At 43.5% G+C, this 13,226-nt stretch overlaps 2 protein-coding genes across 2 annotated transcripts; both read right to left on the reverse strand.

The window, feature by feature from the left end:
• Positions 1 to 9,814: 9,814 nt before the first annotated feature.
• LOC136827140 (zinc finger MYM-type protein 1-like) lies at positions 9,815 to 10,624 on the reverse strand. The gene has a single exon (XM_067084905.1). It carries the CDS (start codon positions 10,622 to 10,624, stop codon positions 9,815 to 9,817), a length of 810 nt encoding a protein of 269 aa, XP_066941006.1.
• Positions 10,625 to 10,719: 95 nt separating this feature from the next.
• Positions 10,720 to 12,956, reverse strand: LOC136827141 (zinc finger MYM-type protein 1-like). The gene is made up of 2 exons (XM_067084906.1): positions 12,845 to 12,956; positions 10,720 to 11,873 (listed from the first exon to the last, which is right to left on the reverse strand). Exon 2 carries the CDS (start codon positions 11,845 to 11,847, stop codon positions 10,720 to 10,722), a length of 1,128 nt encoding a protein of 375 aa, XP_066941007.1. The 5' UTR covers positions 11,848 to 11,873; positions 12,845 to 12,956.
• Between the last annotated feature and the right edge of the window lie 270 nt (positions 12,957 to 13,226).

Genomic DNA, 13,226 nt, shown 5'->3' on the forward strand with positions numbered 1-13,226 from the left:
TTAGAAACACTGCCATAACTTCAAAGGTGTTTATGTGAAACTGTTGGAACATTGTTGAAAATACGTTCCTTGAACTTTTTAAAGTTTTGGTGAGTTTTATCCCAACCGTGCAATGAAGTGTCCGTGTGGATTACCAACGCTGGAGGGGTGAATGAAACAAGCTTCGACAGGCCACTGGGCAGTGGACCATGGCCGAGTCTTGTCTTCAAGATTCGCGGGATTGAAGAGACCCTGTCTCTGAGCCTGACATTGGCTCAAGTCTCCACCACACTCTGTTTATATCTTTTAGTTTCAACAAACAAAGCAAACCGTCACTAACCATGAAAAGGGAGCCGAGAATTTTCTGAGACCGGTTTATGCTTTTTGTCCTCAAAATTTTCTGGTAGCGGGCAATCCAGCCTTCCGCTATTTTGGCGGAGGGACAGTCTGTAATAATCAGGTCCCATTGGAGGCCTAGCCACTGGAAAATCTATTCCGGGTCAGGCGGGACTTCCTCCTGTTCAGCTGAAATGCCTAACGACTCCAGAAACTTGATCACTATGGTCGTAAATATTCCGGCACTCCAGAACTGTCGGAGCCAGATTATCTAATCAACCAGGTAAGCCGCCAGGGAGATTCCCGGGACCGTAGCTGCTGGGCACTGTTTCCGCCAGTTTCCGTAAAAATTCTGGGGGCTACGGTGAGGTCCGGAAAGCATGACTCTGAAGGAGTAGGCTTGTTTCCCCGAGTTTGAAACCCAGGAAGGGAGAGAAGTTCCGCCAACCGGGACGTGATAGTAGCGCCTGAAAGATCGATGGAGGTGGTGACGGCTCATGCGGAAGGAGAGTCCATAGGGATGGAGTCGTAAGCATGCAAACTTGTTCGCATCTTATGTAGCGATTTAGACGTTAGATCTAGAATCACTCTTTGTTGACCGACTTTCTTTGGAACAGTGAACAACCTGCCTTGAAATTTTAGGTGCCTCACTCTTTATTGCTCTCTTGTTGAGAAGCTAAAGTCACAAAAGTCCAATGTGGGTTTTGGGAGGGTTGGTAAAACCTGGTCAAAGGAGGGGATCCATAAAAAGCTGCAACATAGTCTAGGACACAAAATGTGCCAAGGGGCTGAAGGTCCACTGGTCTTTTGAACCAGAGAGGCTTAAAGCCTACCTGACTAGTCTCAGTGGGAGGAGAGGGTTTGTTCCTCTACCACGGACCTGATTTTCCCGAGAGCGGATCTAGCTCTACCTCTGTATGGTAGCCGACCCTGCCTCCCAATGCACTTCTAAAAAGGCCATGAAAGACACCCACGGCCAAGGGAAGGAGTTGTACGCCGGAGAAGAGTCGTGCGATGGTGCAGCAGGGTTGGGCAATGGTTGAACCAGCACGTACAGGTGGAATTGAGCTCTAGGAGGTGGAGGGTTGGTCTACCCGCCGAGACTGGGACAGCAGAACCACTGTCTGGGGATGAGGCCTCCTATCCTGAAAATTTCCCCGACTTACCACTGGGAACTGCCAGCTACCTGGGAGTTTTCCAGTTTGAAAAATAAAAATTTGTTGCCTGATGGCCTTTAACGAGGCTTTGATTAGCCCTAGTAAAATCGCCAGGACCTTGAAGTTCTTCCTCTGGGAAGAGATTATTGCTAGATGGGAACTCTTCATGAGCTTAACTGGACATGACGAATGGTCATGTGGAAAATGAATTTCCAGGCACTCATCTATTTTCATGAAGTCATACAGGTCTGACTGAAAACCTGCCAACAGGGATTCAGCCAGAACCTGGAAGATGTTCGAGGCAAATGAGACATGACCGCCTCTGACAGACACAAAGGAATTCAAAGACCGGCTCGCCCCTTGCTCGAACTCCGTCTTCAGGAGAGCTTCTTAACGGAGTTTGGGAATGCTGCTCACTGAATTGCGAGGACCAAGAAGGCATCTAATTTACCCACCGTAAAGGTGGATGGGGCGTCCTCCAGAACTCCTGCCTCCCGGGAATACCGGGGATGTGAGTCCGTCTCCTGAGCTGAAAGCCAGGGTTTGCCTTAAAGCAGGCCTGGGCCGTCGCCAACTAGCAATCCTTTTCAGGCAGGGAGTGGTAACTTGTCTCTAAGGAGAACATGGTATAGATTCCTTGAAATAATTGAGTTTTTATTCTCTGCTTGCCACTCCGTGAGAGTGAAGCAGAGCCGATTCTGCTTGAACAGTCCCTTAAGATCACCGTCTCCTTTGGGACCTTATCTGAGTCGTACCCAGGCTTCCTCCGTCAAGCCTACACAGAAGTTTGTACTACTTGTGTCAATCTTGGACTGGGGATTTGTTTGCGCCAGAGTTTCAACTCTAGAAGAAGAGGAAACCAATTGCTCTTCAGCCAGTTGGGTGCCACAAGTACTACTTAACCTTTGAATGATCTGAGTTTGTAAAACTTTCATTAATAGGTTTATTGGTGAAACAAATAAATCCTTTGCCACCTGTTCAGTCTATTGACATTGCATCCGTGGAGTGAGCTAGAGGTCTAGGTGGGAGCAATGTAACACGGAAGCTTGTGGTTGCTCTCTGTGGCAAACAGGTCCACCTGGAGACCCGGTACCTGAAGACAAATCCACTCGAATGATGCTTTGTCCAATGACCATTCCGACTCCAGCAGAGTTGTCCTGGATAGTGAATCTGCAATGACATTCCAACACCTGCTAGATGGGTAGCTGACAGGTGCCAAAGATGTTTCCTTGCCAGAGAGAAGATTGCAACCATTACCTGATTGATATGGCTCAACATGGAGCCCCTTCTGTTTATGCAATGCACAACTACTGCACTGTCCAGTACCAGTCTGATATGAATCTGTCTGGTTGGACGTAGCTTCTTTAGTGTTAGAAATACTGCCATTGCTTCTAGAATGTTGATATGGAACTGGCGGAATACAGTTGACCACGTTCCTTGAACTTTCTTGTGTTGGGAGTATCCTCCCCACCCGCTCAGGGAAGCATCCGTATGGATCACTAATGATGGAGGGGGAAATTGGAGAGGCACTGACCTTGACAAACTCTTGACTGTTGACCACGGTCGAAGCCTCTTCCTCAACACCGGCAGAATGAGAGACATCTTGTCTCTGTTTCTGCTGTTGGCTCGTCTCCGCCATACTCTGTTTATATCCTTCAGTTTGGCTTTCAGCAGCAAATCTGTCACTGACGCGAACTAAAGGGAACCCAGAAACCTTTCCTGGGTACGACGAGAGGCTCTTTTGTTTTTGAGGAACTGCCTGGTAGCTTTGGCTATTTCCCTCCTTTTGGCTGGCGGAAGTGACAGTTTGTGTGTGTTTAGATCCCATTGGATTCCTAACCACTGAAACTGAGCCTCCGGAACTAGACGGGATTTCTTCCTGTTTATTTGAAAACCTAAGGATTCCAGGAAGCTGATCACTATGAATGTTGCTTTTCGACATTCCTTGGCGTTGGATGCCCAAATTATCCAATCGTCCAGGTATGCGGCTAACATAATCCCTTGGGCCCCGTAGCTGTTGGACTACTGTCTCTGCCAGTTTGGTAAAAATCCTGGGCGCTATGTTGAGCCCGAATGGCATGACTCTGAACAAGTATGCTTGTTTCCTAGTCTGAACCCCTAGGTAAGGAGAGAAGTTTCTCGCAATTGGGACGTGATAATATGCGTCTGAAAGATCTATAGAGGTGGTGATGGCCCACAGGGAAGTAGGGTCCGCACCTGCGAGATTGTAAGCATGCGAAACTTATCGCATTGAATGTATAAGTTGAGACGAGACAAGTCTAGAATTACTCTTTGCTGGATTGAGTCTTTCTTCGGGACATTGAACAGACGGGCTTGAAATTTCAGGTGTCTCACTTTCTTTATTGCCTTCTTTTGAAGAAGGTCTTTTACAAAGTCAGTAAGTCTTTGGATGGAGGTTGATGGAATCTGACTGGCGGAGGAGGCCCTCTGCTCCAGCTCCATCCCAGACCTTTTCAAACTATGCTGTGGGCCCACGGACTGAAGGTCAACGGTCCCGGAAGAGATAACCTCCCGCCTACCTGAGGAGACTCATTGAGTGGAAGAGGACTTACTTCCTCTGCCTCCTCGGCCTCCTCTTCCACGGGAGAGGTCTAGTTGCAGTCCTACCTCTGTAGGCGGCTCTGGCTCTGCTCCCCTCGCATGCCTGTTGTAGCCTCAAAACGCCCCTTGGCTTTCAAGCGGCGTTGAAGGCTGGGGACGCTCACGGCTGGCGGAGCAGGGGTTTGCTGAGCCGGCTGCATCAGTACGAACTGCTGCTGAGGCTGAGCTTTGGATGTGGAAGGCTGTCCGATCTGAGAGACCGGTACAGCTTGAAGCATAGTTTGAGCCTGGGTTTCCTATATCTCCTGAACCTCTTCCTTTCCTGGATTGAGGTCCGGAGGTCTCCGTGGATTTCCTTTTAAACGCGAGACCCCAGCGGAGCGAAGACTTTGATTTGCTCTGGTTGCCTCCGCCAGAACATTATTGACCTCATCCTCAGGGGAGATGTTAGGTCCCCAGATAGAACTCTTCATGAGTCTATTGGGCTCATGTCTGATAGTGGCGTCTCTGTGAAGATATGCTTCCGGCAGTTTTGTCTCGCCACTACAAAAGTCATAAAGGTCCGATTGAAATGATGCTAACAGTGATTTCGTCAGGACCTGGAACAGAGGTTCGTCAGCGTAAGTTAACGCTGTTACCTCTGCAATGGTGATGGAATGCAGGGAGCAACTCAACCTGCACTTAGCCTCAAACTCCGCCTTCAGAAGGGCCTCCGGAATCTTGGGAAGCTGTTCACTGAACAAGGTGGAGGCACACTCGGGGTCGAGTTTACCCACCGTGAACGTAGCCGGAGCTCCCGACCAATATTCCGAATCCCCGGGGAAAAGGAGGGAGGTGGGATCTGTCTCCCGGAGTTGAGGCAGCGGTTTGCCCTCTATTCCCGCCTGAATAGTCAATACTACGACCTTAGTTATGCAGGGGGTAGGGATAGAGTCACCTACCGAGAACATCGTAAAACTCCCTTTAAAGGGAGTAAGCTTTGTATTCTCGCACTCCCAGTCAGTGAGAGCGCGCATCAGGGCGGATTGGGCTTGGTCCCTGGGAAAGATAACTGTTTCCTTCGGTACCTTGTCTGATCTAATCCAGGCTTCCTCTGTTAGCCTGGCATAGCCTGGGTAGCGAGGCACCAGGTCGGGTGGAAAGAACTCCAGTTCTTCCAGACGACGAGTGCCCAAGCCCTCGATGGTCAGGGTATCATTATGCAGGGGGGCGTGAAGAGCCATCTGCCACGGGTTCCCCTTATCAAAGGGGGGCAGTCTGGAGGCATCCGGAACAACATGAGACTGCTGTACTGCTCCGGATTGGATAAATCCGGCGAGCAAGCTTTCCTGGGCCTGCATCCTTTGTGCCAATGACAGCACTGACTGACCAGAGGTCTCCAAGCTTGAAGCAAGCTGGGAAGAAAGGTCTTGAATCCTAGCTTCAACCCTAGAGTCTAACTTCTGCATCAGAAGTTCGGCAAAGGCCTCAGGGTCAAAGTTAGGCTGTGGAGGTTTAGCCTTGGACACCCTGGATCTCGACCCTTTGGACGGGGAGTAGCCTTACTAGAGGACGCCACTGGTTTAAGAGCCAGTGACGACCTTCAGGCGAGAGCTGGCGGATTAGACCTTTGAAGTCTAGAGGGACTTTGGTAAGTCCTTCTTTTTCAAGGATTTCACCTTGGGGACAACAGACCTAGATCTGTCCTCAAGGATAGCTGGTTTGGGAAACCCTTGAAAGGAAGAAGGAGAAGAAGAAGGAGAACCAAAAAGGACTACCAAAACTCTCTCCCCTGCCTCACTTACCACCTTACCTTCTACCTGGTGGTCCAAGTCCACGCTCATCGGCTCGAGGTGGATGTTGATGGCCGCCACCTCTTCCGCCACCTCTCGCACAGGTTGTCTTCTTGGGAGGGTTGCATCTCTTCCCGGATCCTCTCGATGATAGGCGGCCAATTCCGCCGGCACTGCAGCAGAGATCCGGGCTCGGGGGTAGAGGAGATTGCAAATCTCCTCCGACAGGACGTAAGGTTTGCCAGGCAACGCGTTCTCCCAAATCCGCCGACCCAGATCTTCAGGGTCAACAGCGAAGAGTCACGGATGATTCGGTCAGACTGTAAGAAAGGGCAGGATTTACTGAGAATATTCTCCAATTACCCGTATATGTCTATATAAGTCATTAAAGTCAAAAAGAGACTAAAGGTTAGCGGTCTCTTAAAACTTACCGACTCATCCACCACTAGCTCGTACAGAGCGTAGCAGACTTCACAGCCATCCGGATGCCAAACGACCAGGTCCCCAACGTGGACCGAGCAGCTGGAGTGCGACCGGCACACCTCGTGTCCACAGGGTTGTTGGAGAACCGCTGTGCACCCTGGCTCCTGACAGCGTACCATCTGTAAGTGGTGGCGGTACATGAGTAACGTCAAGGCAAGACCCGCCGGAGTAGGTCCGGCGGTAATAGGCTACCTTAACATAGATTATGAGTGATGAAACATGCGTGTCATCAGGTAAAACCCGCTGGAATTGAATCCGGTAGTACAAGACTAATACACAGATTTATGGGTGATGAAACATGCGGGTCATCAGGTAAAACCCGCCGGAATTGAATCTGGTAGTACAGAATAATAAACATAGGTTATGCTACAGAATGGCCAACTACTAATTATGTAAACATAAGTACTCTAAGATAGTCTGGCGCTATGGTACTCCGCTGTGATTTGCCACGGAAATCTCGTTATGTCACATATTATGGAAACTGCATAAAGTGGCGGAAAGGAGTGTTCGCATATGGCCCAACTCTCAATCGCCCAGGGCGGGAACCACATAGTGGAAAGCGCCAACTAACCGAAAACCAAACCCACCGGAGTGATAACATGGACGATAACAACGAAAGATCCGACTAACCTGGCGGAGACTGAACATAGCGGAACTCATGCTTGCATCCCTGGGACAGTGTTCGACGCTCCAGCTATAACTGTGAAAAGCGAGCAAACGAAACACTGCCCGATAAGGGAAAGGTAGCAGAGTGGCGGAAACCCGGCAAACAGCGACTAGACGGGTGGGTAGCACCCTCTGGAAGCTGAATGAAAACTCCCCACGGGGTGCCGAACGCAAGCGATTGGTTTCCCTCTGCTAGGAAGATGCCTAGGTCACTCGCCAAAAGCTAACTGATCAGGTAAAGAAGGACTAGGCTACATACATGAAAAAACCTGTGCAACCTTCGATCCCAGCCTACCCTCCAAAACCAAAACTTTTTGGCTTGGTCAGGAAGGCCAGAATGAGCGCTACAGGTGAGGGGGGGGAGAGGAACCTCGCATAACCTAGCCACACCCTCCAAAACCGACAGCCTGGTCAGGTGGAAGACTATGAATTGAGGAGACCCTTCACTATTCTAACCTCACCCTCCAAAACCTCACGGCCTGGTCAGGTGGGCTAAGGGGGAAGAGCAACTCCCTCACTAGCCTAACCTCACCTTCCAAAACCTAACGGCCTGGTCAGGTGGGCCAAGAGAGAACGAGGAACTCCCTCACAAACCTAACATCTCCCTCCAAAACTTAGCAATACTTATACCTAGAAATCAGTGCTAATGGACTATTTCACTGGGTGACACAGGTCGGGCCCAGAAATCCTATTGTTATTTCTGTTATCTAATGTATGAAAAAATAATTATTACAGCCTCAAAACACAAATTAGTTCCTTGAACTTGTGCTGTCTGGCAAACATCAGTCTGTCTAGCATGTAAAAAATCTTTTCTTTTTTCTTTCTCTCACGTACTCTAACTACTGTAAACTACAATTACTATAATAAGCTATAATTTTAAGATATTTTACAGCAGTATTATTTTTTAAGTGGTATGCTGTTATTATACTTAAGCTATCATCACACTGTTCCTAAACATGTTAGGCTACTTGAATATAGTATCTTTAGTCTGTAGTCACTTTCTGTGTATATTACTGATGCTGAAATTTTAAGCACATACTAAAGATCGACGGTGCAACATTAAGTTAACTTAAGTCAGATGTAAAGCACATTATTGGTTGTTTACATTTAAATGCAAACTACAAATCATCAGTATTGCTGAAGATTGTGTTGGAGGTAGGCTGAGGAAACAGCAGGCGAAAGAGGAAAGTTGTTGAAAGCTAATGAAGTTCAGTGTTCAGCAGAGATGCAATGGCCAATGATTAGCTATTTTTATGGAGGAAAGATGACAGGGTATGTATTGTTATTTACTAATAACTTATATATAATAGTTAACCCTTAAGGGGACTGGCTAAATATATATCAAGCACACTCCCAGTCCGGGCAAACTTTAAGGTTGGCCAATTTAAGAAAAAAACATATCATTGGAAAGAGGAAGATGTGCAAATGAACATGGTGTAAGAATAAAATTCAAAAATTTTTCCTACCTTCCACAGGAAGTTGAAAGTGACTATTTACAACCCTGTGTAGGGCCTCTTTACAAGACACTCATAAAAATATGTTAATTTTACCAAGTTATGCATGTTTTTCTAATAATTTATTTTACTTTATTTTGTAAAATTATAATTACAGCTCACACAATATCATAACAGATAAGAACTAAAATCAGTAACAAATTCTGAGTATATTTGTTGTAAAAATACTTATGAGGTTTACTGAGATGGGGAGATGCAGTAACTTTTGTGAGGTACATGTACATGCTTTTTCTAATATTTCTTTGCAAAATTTCAATTATAGTTGACATACTATCATAAAAGATAAGAACTAAAACCAGCAATTGCTGGGTATATTTATGAACAAATAAATAAAAAGACGTCCTGGAGTTGCAGAGAGGCAGCACACCCCTACGAAATCTCAAGGCATACTGATCCATGTCTCTCCCTGCTGAACCAAATAGTTGCCATAAGTCATTTATGGCCCACTGAAGTGCTATGCAGGGACGTGCAGAGAACTTTTACAGGGCAGGTGCTCAAGTGAAAAAAAGGGCAAAATATAATAATGAATGAGGCAAAATATACATACAACTTCTCAATATTCTCTCAACTTTATTTAAACTAGGCATTAATAATTCAAGAAAACAATAAACATGACTGATTATCATAGGTACAAGTAGGCTAATGCCTTAGATGAACATGCAATATACCGCACTGACTACCTGCAGCAATAGAGCTTGGGAATATATTTAAAGAAAAATTATATATTATTTACAAATAAATAACAAAAAGAAAATGATCAATCAGTATGATTAATACAGTAGGTTGCTAACCAGACTTATCATTTTATATTTATAAGAGAACCCTCCTGTGTGCCATTTCTTTGAATATGTTGATAACCTCACTGTTGTTGATTTTGATATCCTTTTCAATTGCTAGCAACAAAAGATCAGATAGCCTCTCCTCACTGCACTGGCTACGCAGCTTAGTCTTCACAAGCTTGAGTTTGGAGAAGGTCCTTTCCACTGTTGCAGTTGTGACAGGCAGAGTGGCATAAATTGTTAAAAGTTCAAGCATAAGTGGAAATATTTCCTGAGTATTGTTTACCTTCATCAGGTTGAGCATTGAAGCTGCAGTGTTCTGTGGATGGCAAGGAAATGAGGAATAAAAATCTTCAATTCCAACTGTAACTTGTCTACTTCTTCTAGCTCATAAAACTGACAATTTTTGTAATGACTTGAATGCTTCTTCATTCACAGGTTCTTTCAGTTATCTTGGACTGTCATGTAATGGAAAGCCTTTAAGATACCCCTTGTTGTGTTGTCTCCATCTTTAAATCTTCTTTGTAGCTCTTGAGATATTTTATCTAAAAACACATAAAATACTCTCACGCGGTAGTAATCATCAAGGTCTGATATTGCTGGTCCTCAGTAGTAGCAGATGTAGCACTATACTTGTATCTTTCAGGCATTTTCCTTCTTCTGCCTTGTCCAGGAATCACAGAGGGGAGGTTGATGGCCATAGATTCAGCTCTGTCTTTGACTTTTGTAAAAATCTCTTGAAACTTCTCATCATTTCTTAACTCTCTCAAGCTTTGTAGCACTCCATCCACAATTCTATAGGAAGCAGCTAAATCAAGGTCTTTCAGTTGTAGTGCATTAGATGCATAGGCAGTTTCTTGAAAAACTGGGGTAGCAATCTCAAGACAAACAAGAAATTCAAAGTTAATACTTTTCAGCAATATTGAGGCCTCCCCTGCTGACGTGTCAGGAGGATCCTTTTGCACTATCTCTTCTAGAAACTGCTTCAGAGCTGGGATGACCTTCTTCATAGTTCTAAGAGCTGATTCTCTGCAAGCCCATCTTGTGTCTGATAGCTTCTGAAGTTCAAGTGGGCGATCTTCTGGATACATTGCTTTTTGGATCTCCATGAATGCAGCATGCCGTTTTGAAGAGTTAGCAACAAAAGCATACAATTTCTCCACCAAGCTGAAAAAAGTTATAAACTGAATACTTGATTTGGCACTTTCAACTAAGACTAGATTTAGGCAATGTGCATGACAATGTACATAGAGTGCCTTTGGGTTCTGTCTCTGGAGTCTGGACTGCAATCCGTTGTATATTCCACTCATATTTGCTGCCCCATCATATCCTTGCCCTCGCATATCATCTATGTTTAGGTTATTTGCATTAAGCATAGAGATCACTTCTTTCTCCAGTGCCTCACCAGTTGTTGATTGAACATTGAATACCTGTATGAAACGTTCTTTTATTTTGAAGTCATGAACATACCTCACAACAAAAGAGACCTGTTCTGTATGTGAAAAACATCTGTTGTTTCATCCATGAGGATGGAGAAGACCTTGCTCTGGTGAATTTCTTCTAATATCACTCTTCTAACTGAAATGGCCAAAGCCTTGATCAGGTCATTCTGAGTCCTGTTTGAAAGTAGTGACACTTGGGGTCTTTTCAGTATATCTTGTTTTTCTTTAATTACATCAAGGTGCAATTGAACAACGCTGTCATACTTGCTAAACATTTCTACAAGTTCAAGAAAATTTCCTCGATTTTCACTGGTAGAGATTTCTCCATCGCCCCTAAATGGCAAACCTTGTCTTGCCAAGTATAGTGTGATGGAGATCAACCTGTCTAAAATTTCTCGGTTTCTCTGCTTCTCTTTGTCTCTAGCAGCTTGTACTTCTCTGTTTGCTGTTTCTAATGCAATATCTAATGCTTGGCTCTGGAATCCTTTCCATCGAACCATACCAATCATGTGAGATTCTGAACCAGCATGCTCTTTTATTTTCTCTAAAGCTGTCCTCCAACGGCTTATGCCCTCTGATTTCCAAGCTACTCGGCCACTGTACCTTTCCTCAGTCAAAAACAGACGACAGCTGAAGCAGAACATGGCATCTTTCTGGGGTGAATATTCTAACCAAGAGTTCTTTTCATACCATTTCTTCTGAAACGAGCGTCCTTCTAAATTCTTGGGATATGAAATTACAGGTTGACAAGGACCATAATTATTGCAGAGTTTGATAAAAGATTCACTAATACGTATCTTATAAGTAACAACATGTGCAGGATCGTTTGGATATTGTAATTCAGGTAGCATGGAAAATGGCTCTTCAACATCAGTCACTTCGGCTCTTGCTTCAATCTGGGGCTCCTGTGGAGCAACTTGCTCTTCTAGGTCATCTACACTGTCTTCTTCATTTGGCTCATCGTCTGCTTCCATATCTTCAGTTTCTGATTCTTCGCTCTCCTGAGTCTCCTCCCGGTCCTCTGAATCCTCCTCCACTTGCTCAGATATTGAAGCTGCCACTCTAGGCTTCATCCAATCATAAAGAGTTCTGCTACCTTTGGCAGCATCTTGTCTGCACCGTTCCTGTTCCTTTTTTCTTCTCTCCTTCCGTGGCATACTCAAGATGATTAATATAATAAAATCTGAATGGAAAGACAAATGTTACAGTATTCAATATTCCAAGATATCTAAGGGTATTATAACATAATAACATAAAATGATTAAAAGATGACACAAAAAGCCAAGGAAGACGGAAATTCGGCCTCATGATACTGGATGTTGAAAAAAATTATATATATATATATATATATATATATATATATATATATATATATATATATATATATATATATATATATATATATATATATATATATATATATATATATATATATATATATATAGCCCTTAAAGGTTATTTTGGTTAATACTTTGAATATGTTTATAAAATGAGTCTAGAAGCCAAAACCATTACCTTGGCCAAAGCTAGTCCTTAAATTCAAAGATAAAAGAAGAAAGAAAGAATATATATATATATATATATATATATATATATATATATATATATATATATATATATATATTTGTGTGTATGTAATTTGATATATGCAAAATCGTGACAAAAATGATAGTGTTCAACCCATAAACTCCGTCTTCACCCCATAAATACCCCCTCATCAACTGAAAAATTATAATTACCAACACCCCAATAGTACGTCTGTAGCCTGTAGGCCTAGGTCTGTGTGTAGTAAAGTGTTGTCCTGAAATGTTGAAATATGTAAAGTCTTTGTGTTTTTTTTTTTTTTTTTATAAAAAATAACGACACCACTTCATTTCAGCACAACACTTTATACACGTCACTTTGGGTTTCTGAAATCACTATAATAATCGTCAATCCTTTGAAATGAAATTTAAATTCACTAAGCACACCACACCATCCTTAGCCTAGGCTACATTTCACAAAATTAATTATGAGGATATTTTTCTGTTTCTTTAACACACTGTGCCATTTTCTTATTATAAATGTTATAACAGATGTTTGTTGAATGAAACATTGATTTTAGTTGTAAGTGCAGAAAATATAGCCCATGTACAAATGATAAACAAGGAATACCGATTAAAGAGCGTTGTTTTGCCTCCGTGATGTGTTAGTGTTACACTGTTCCCTCTTCCCTAGCAGTATAGCCATTAGCCAGAATGCATAAGACATTGCAAAGTAGGCCTAGTTTGAGCTTACAAGAATACATTTATGTGATATATCTATAAACTATAATATATATATATATATATATATATATATATATATATATATATATATATATATATATATATATATAGAGGAAAAAATTTGTTCAATAATGAAATTTTCTAATGTCTCTCATTTGTAAGGGACCCACTTGACTCCTGGAGAGCTGGCAATATTGCAATTCAGCCACTGGCCCACACTGGCCATTCTCATGGTCTATGACTCTCTTTAAGCTCTTGTTTTTTATTAT

The sequence above is a fragment of the Macrobrachium rosenbergii genome, chromosome 41, assembly GCF_040412425.1.
Source record: "Macrobrachium rosenbergii isolate ZJJX-2024 chromosome 41, ASM4041242v1, whole genome shotgun sequence".
Lineage (NCBI taxonomy): Eukaryota > Metazoa > Arthropoda > Malacostraca > Decapoda > Palaemonidae > Macrobrachium > Macrobrachium rosenbergii.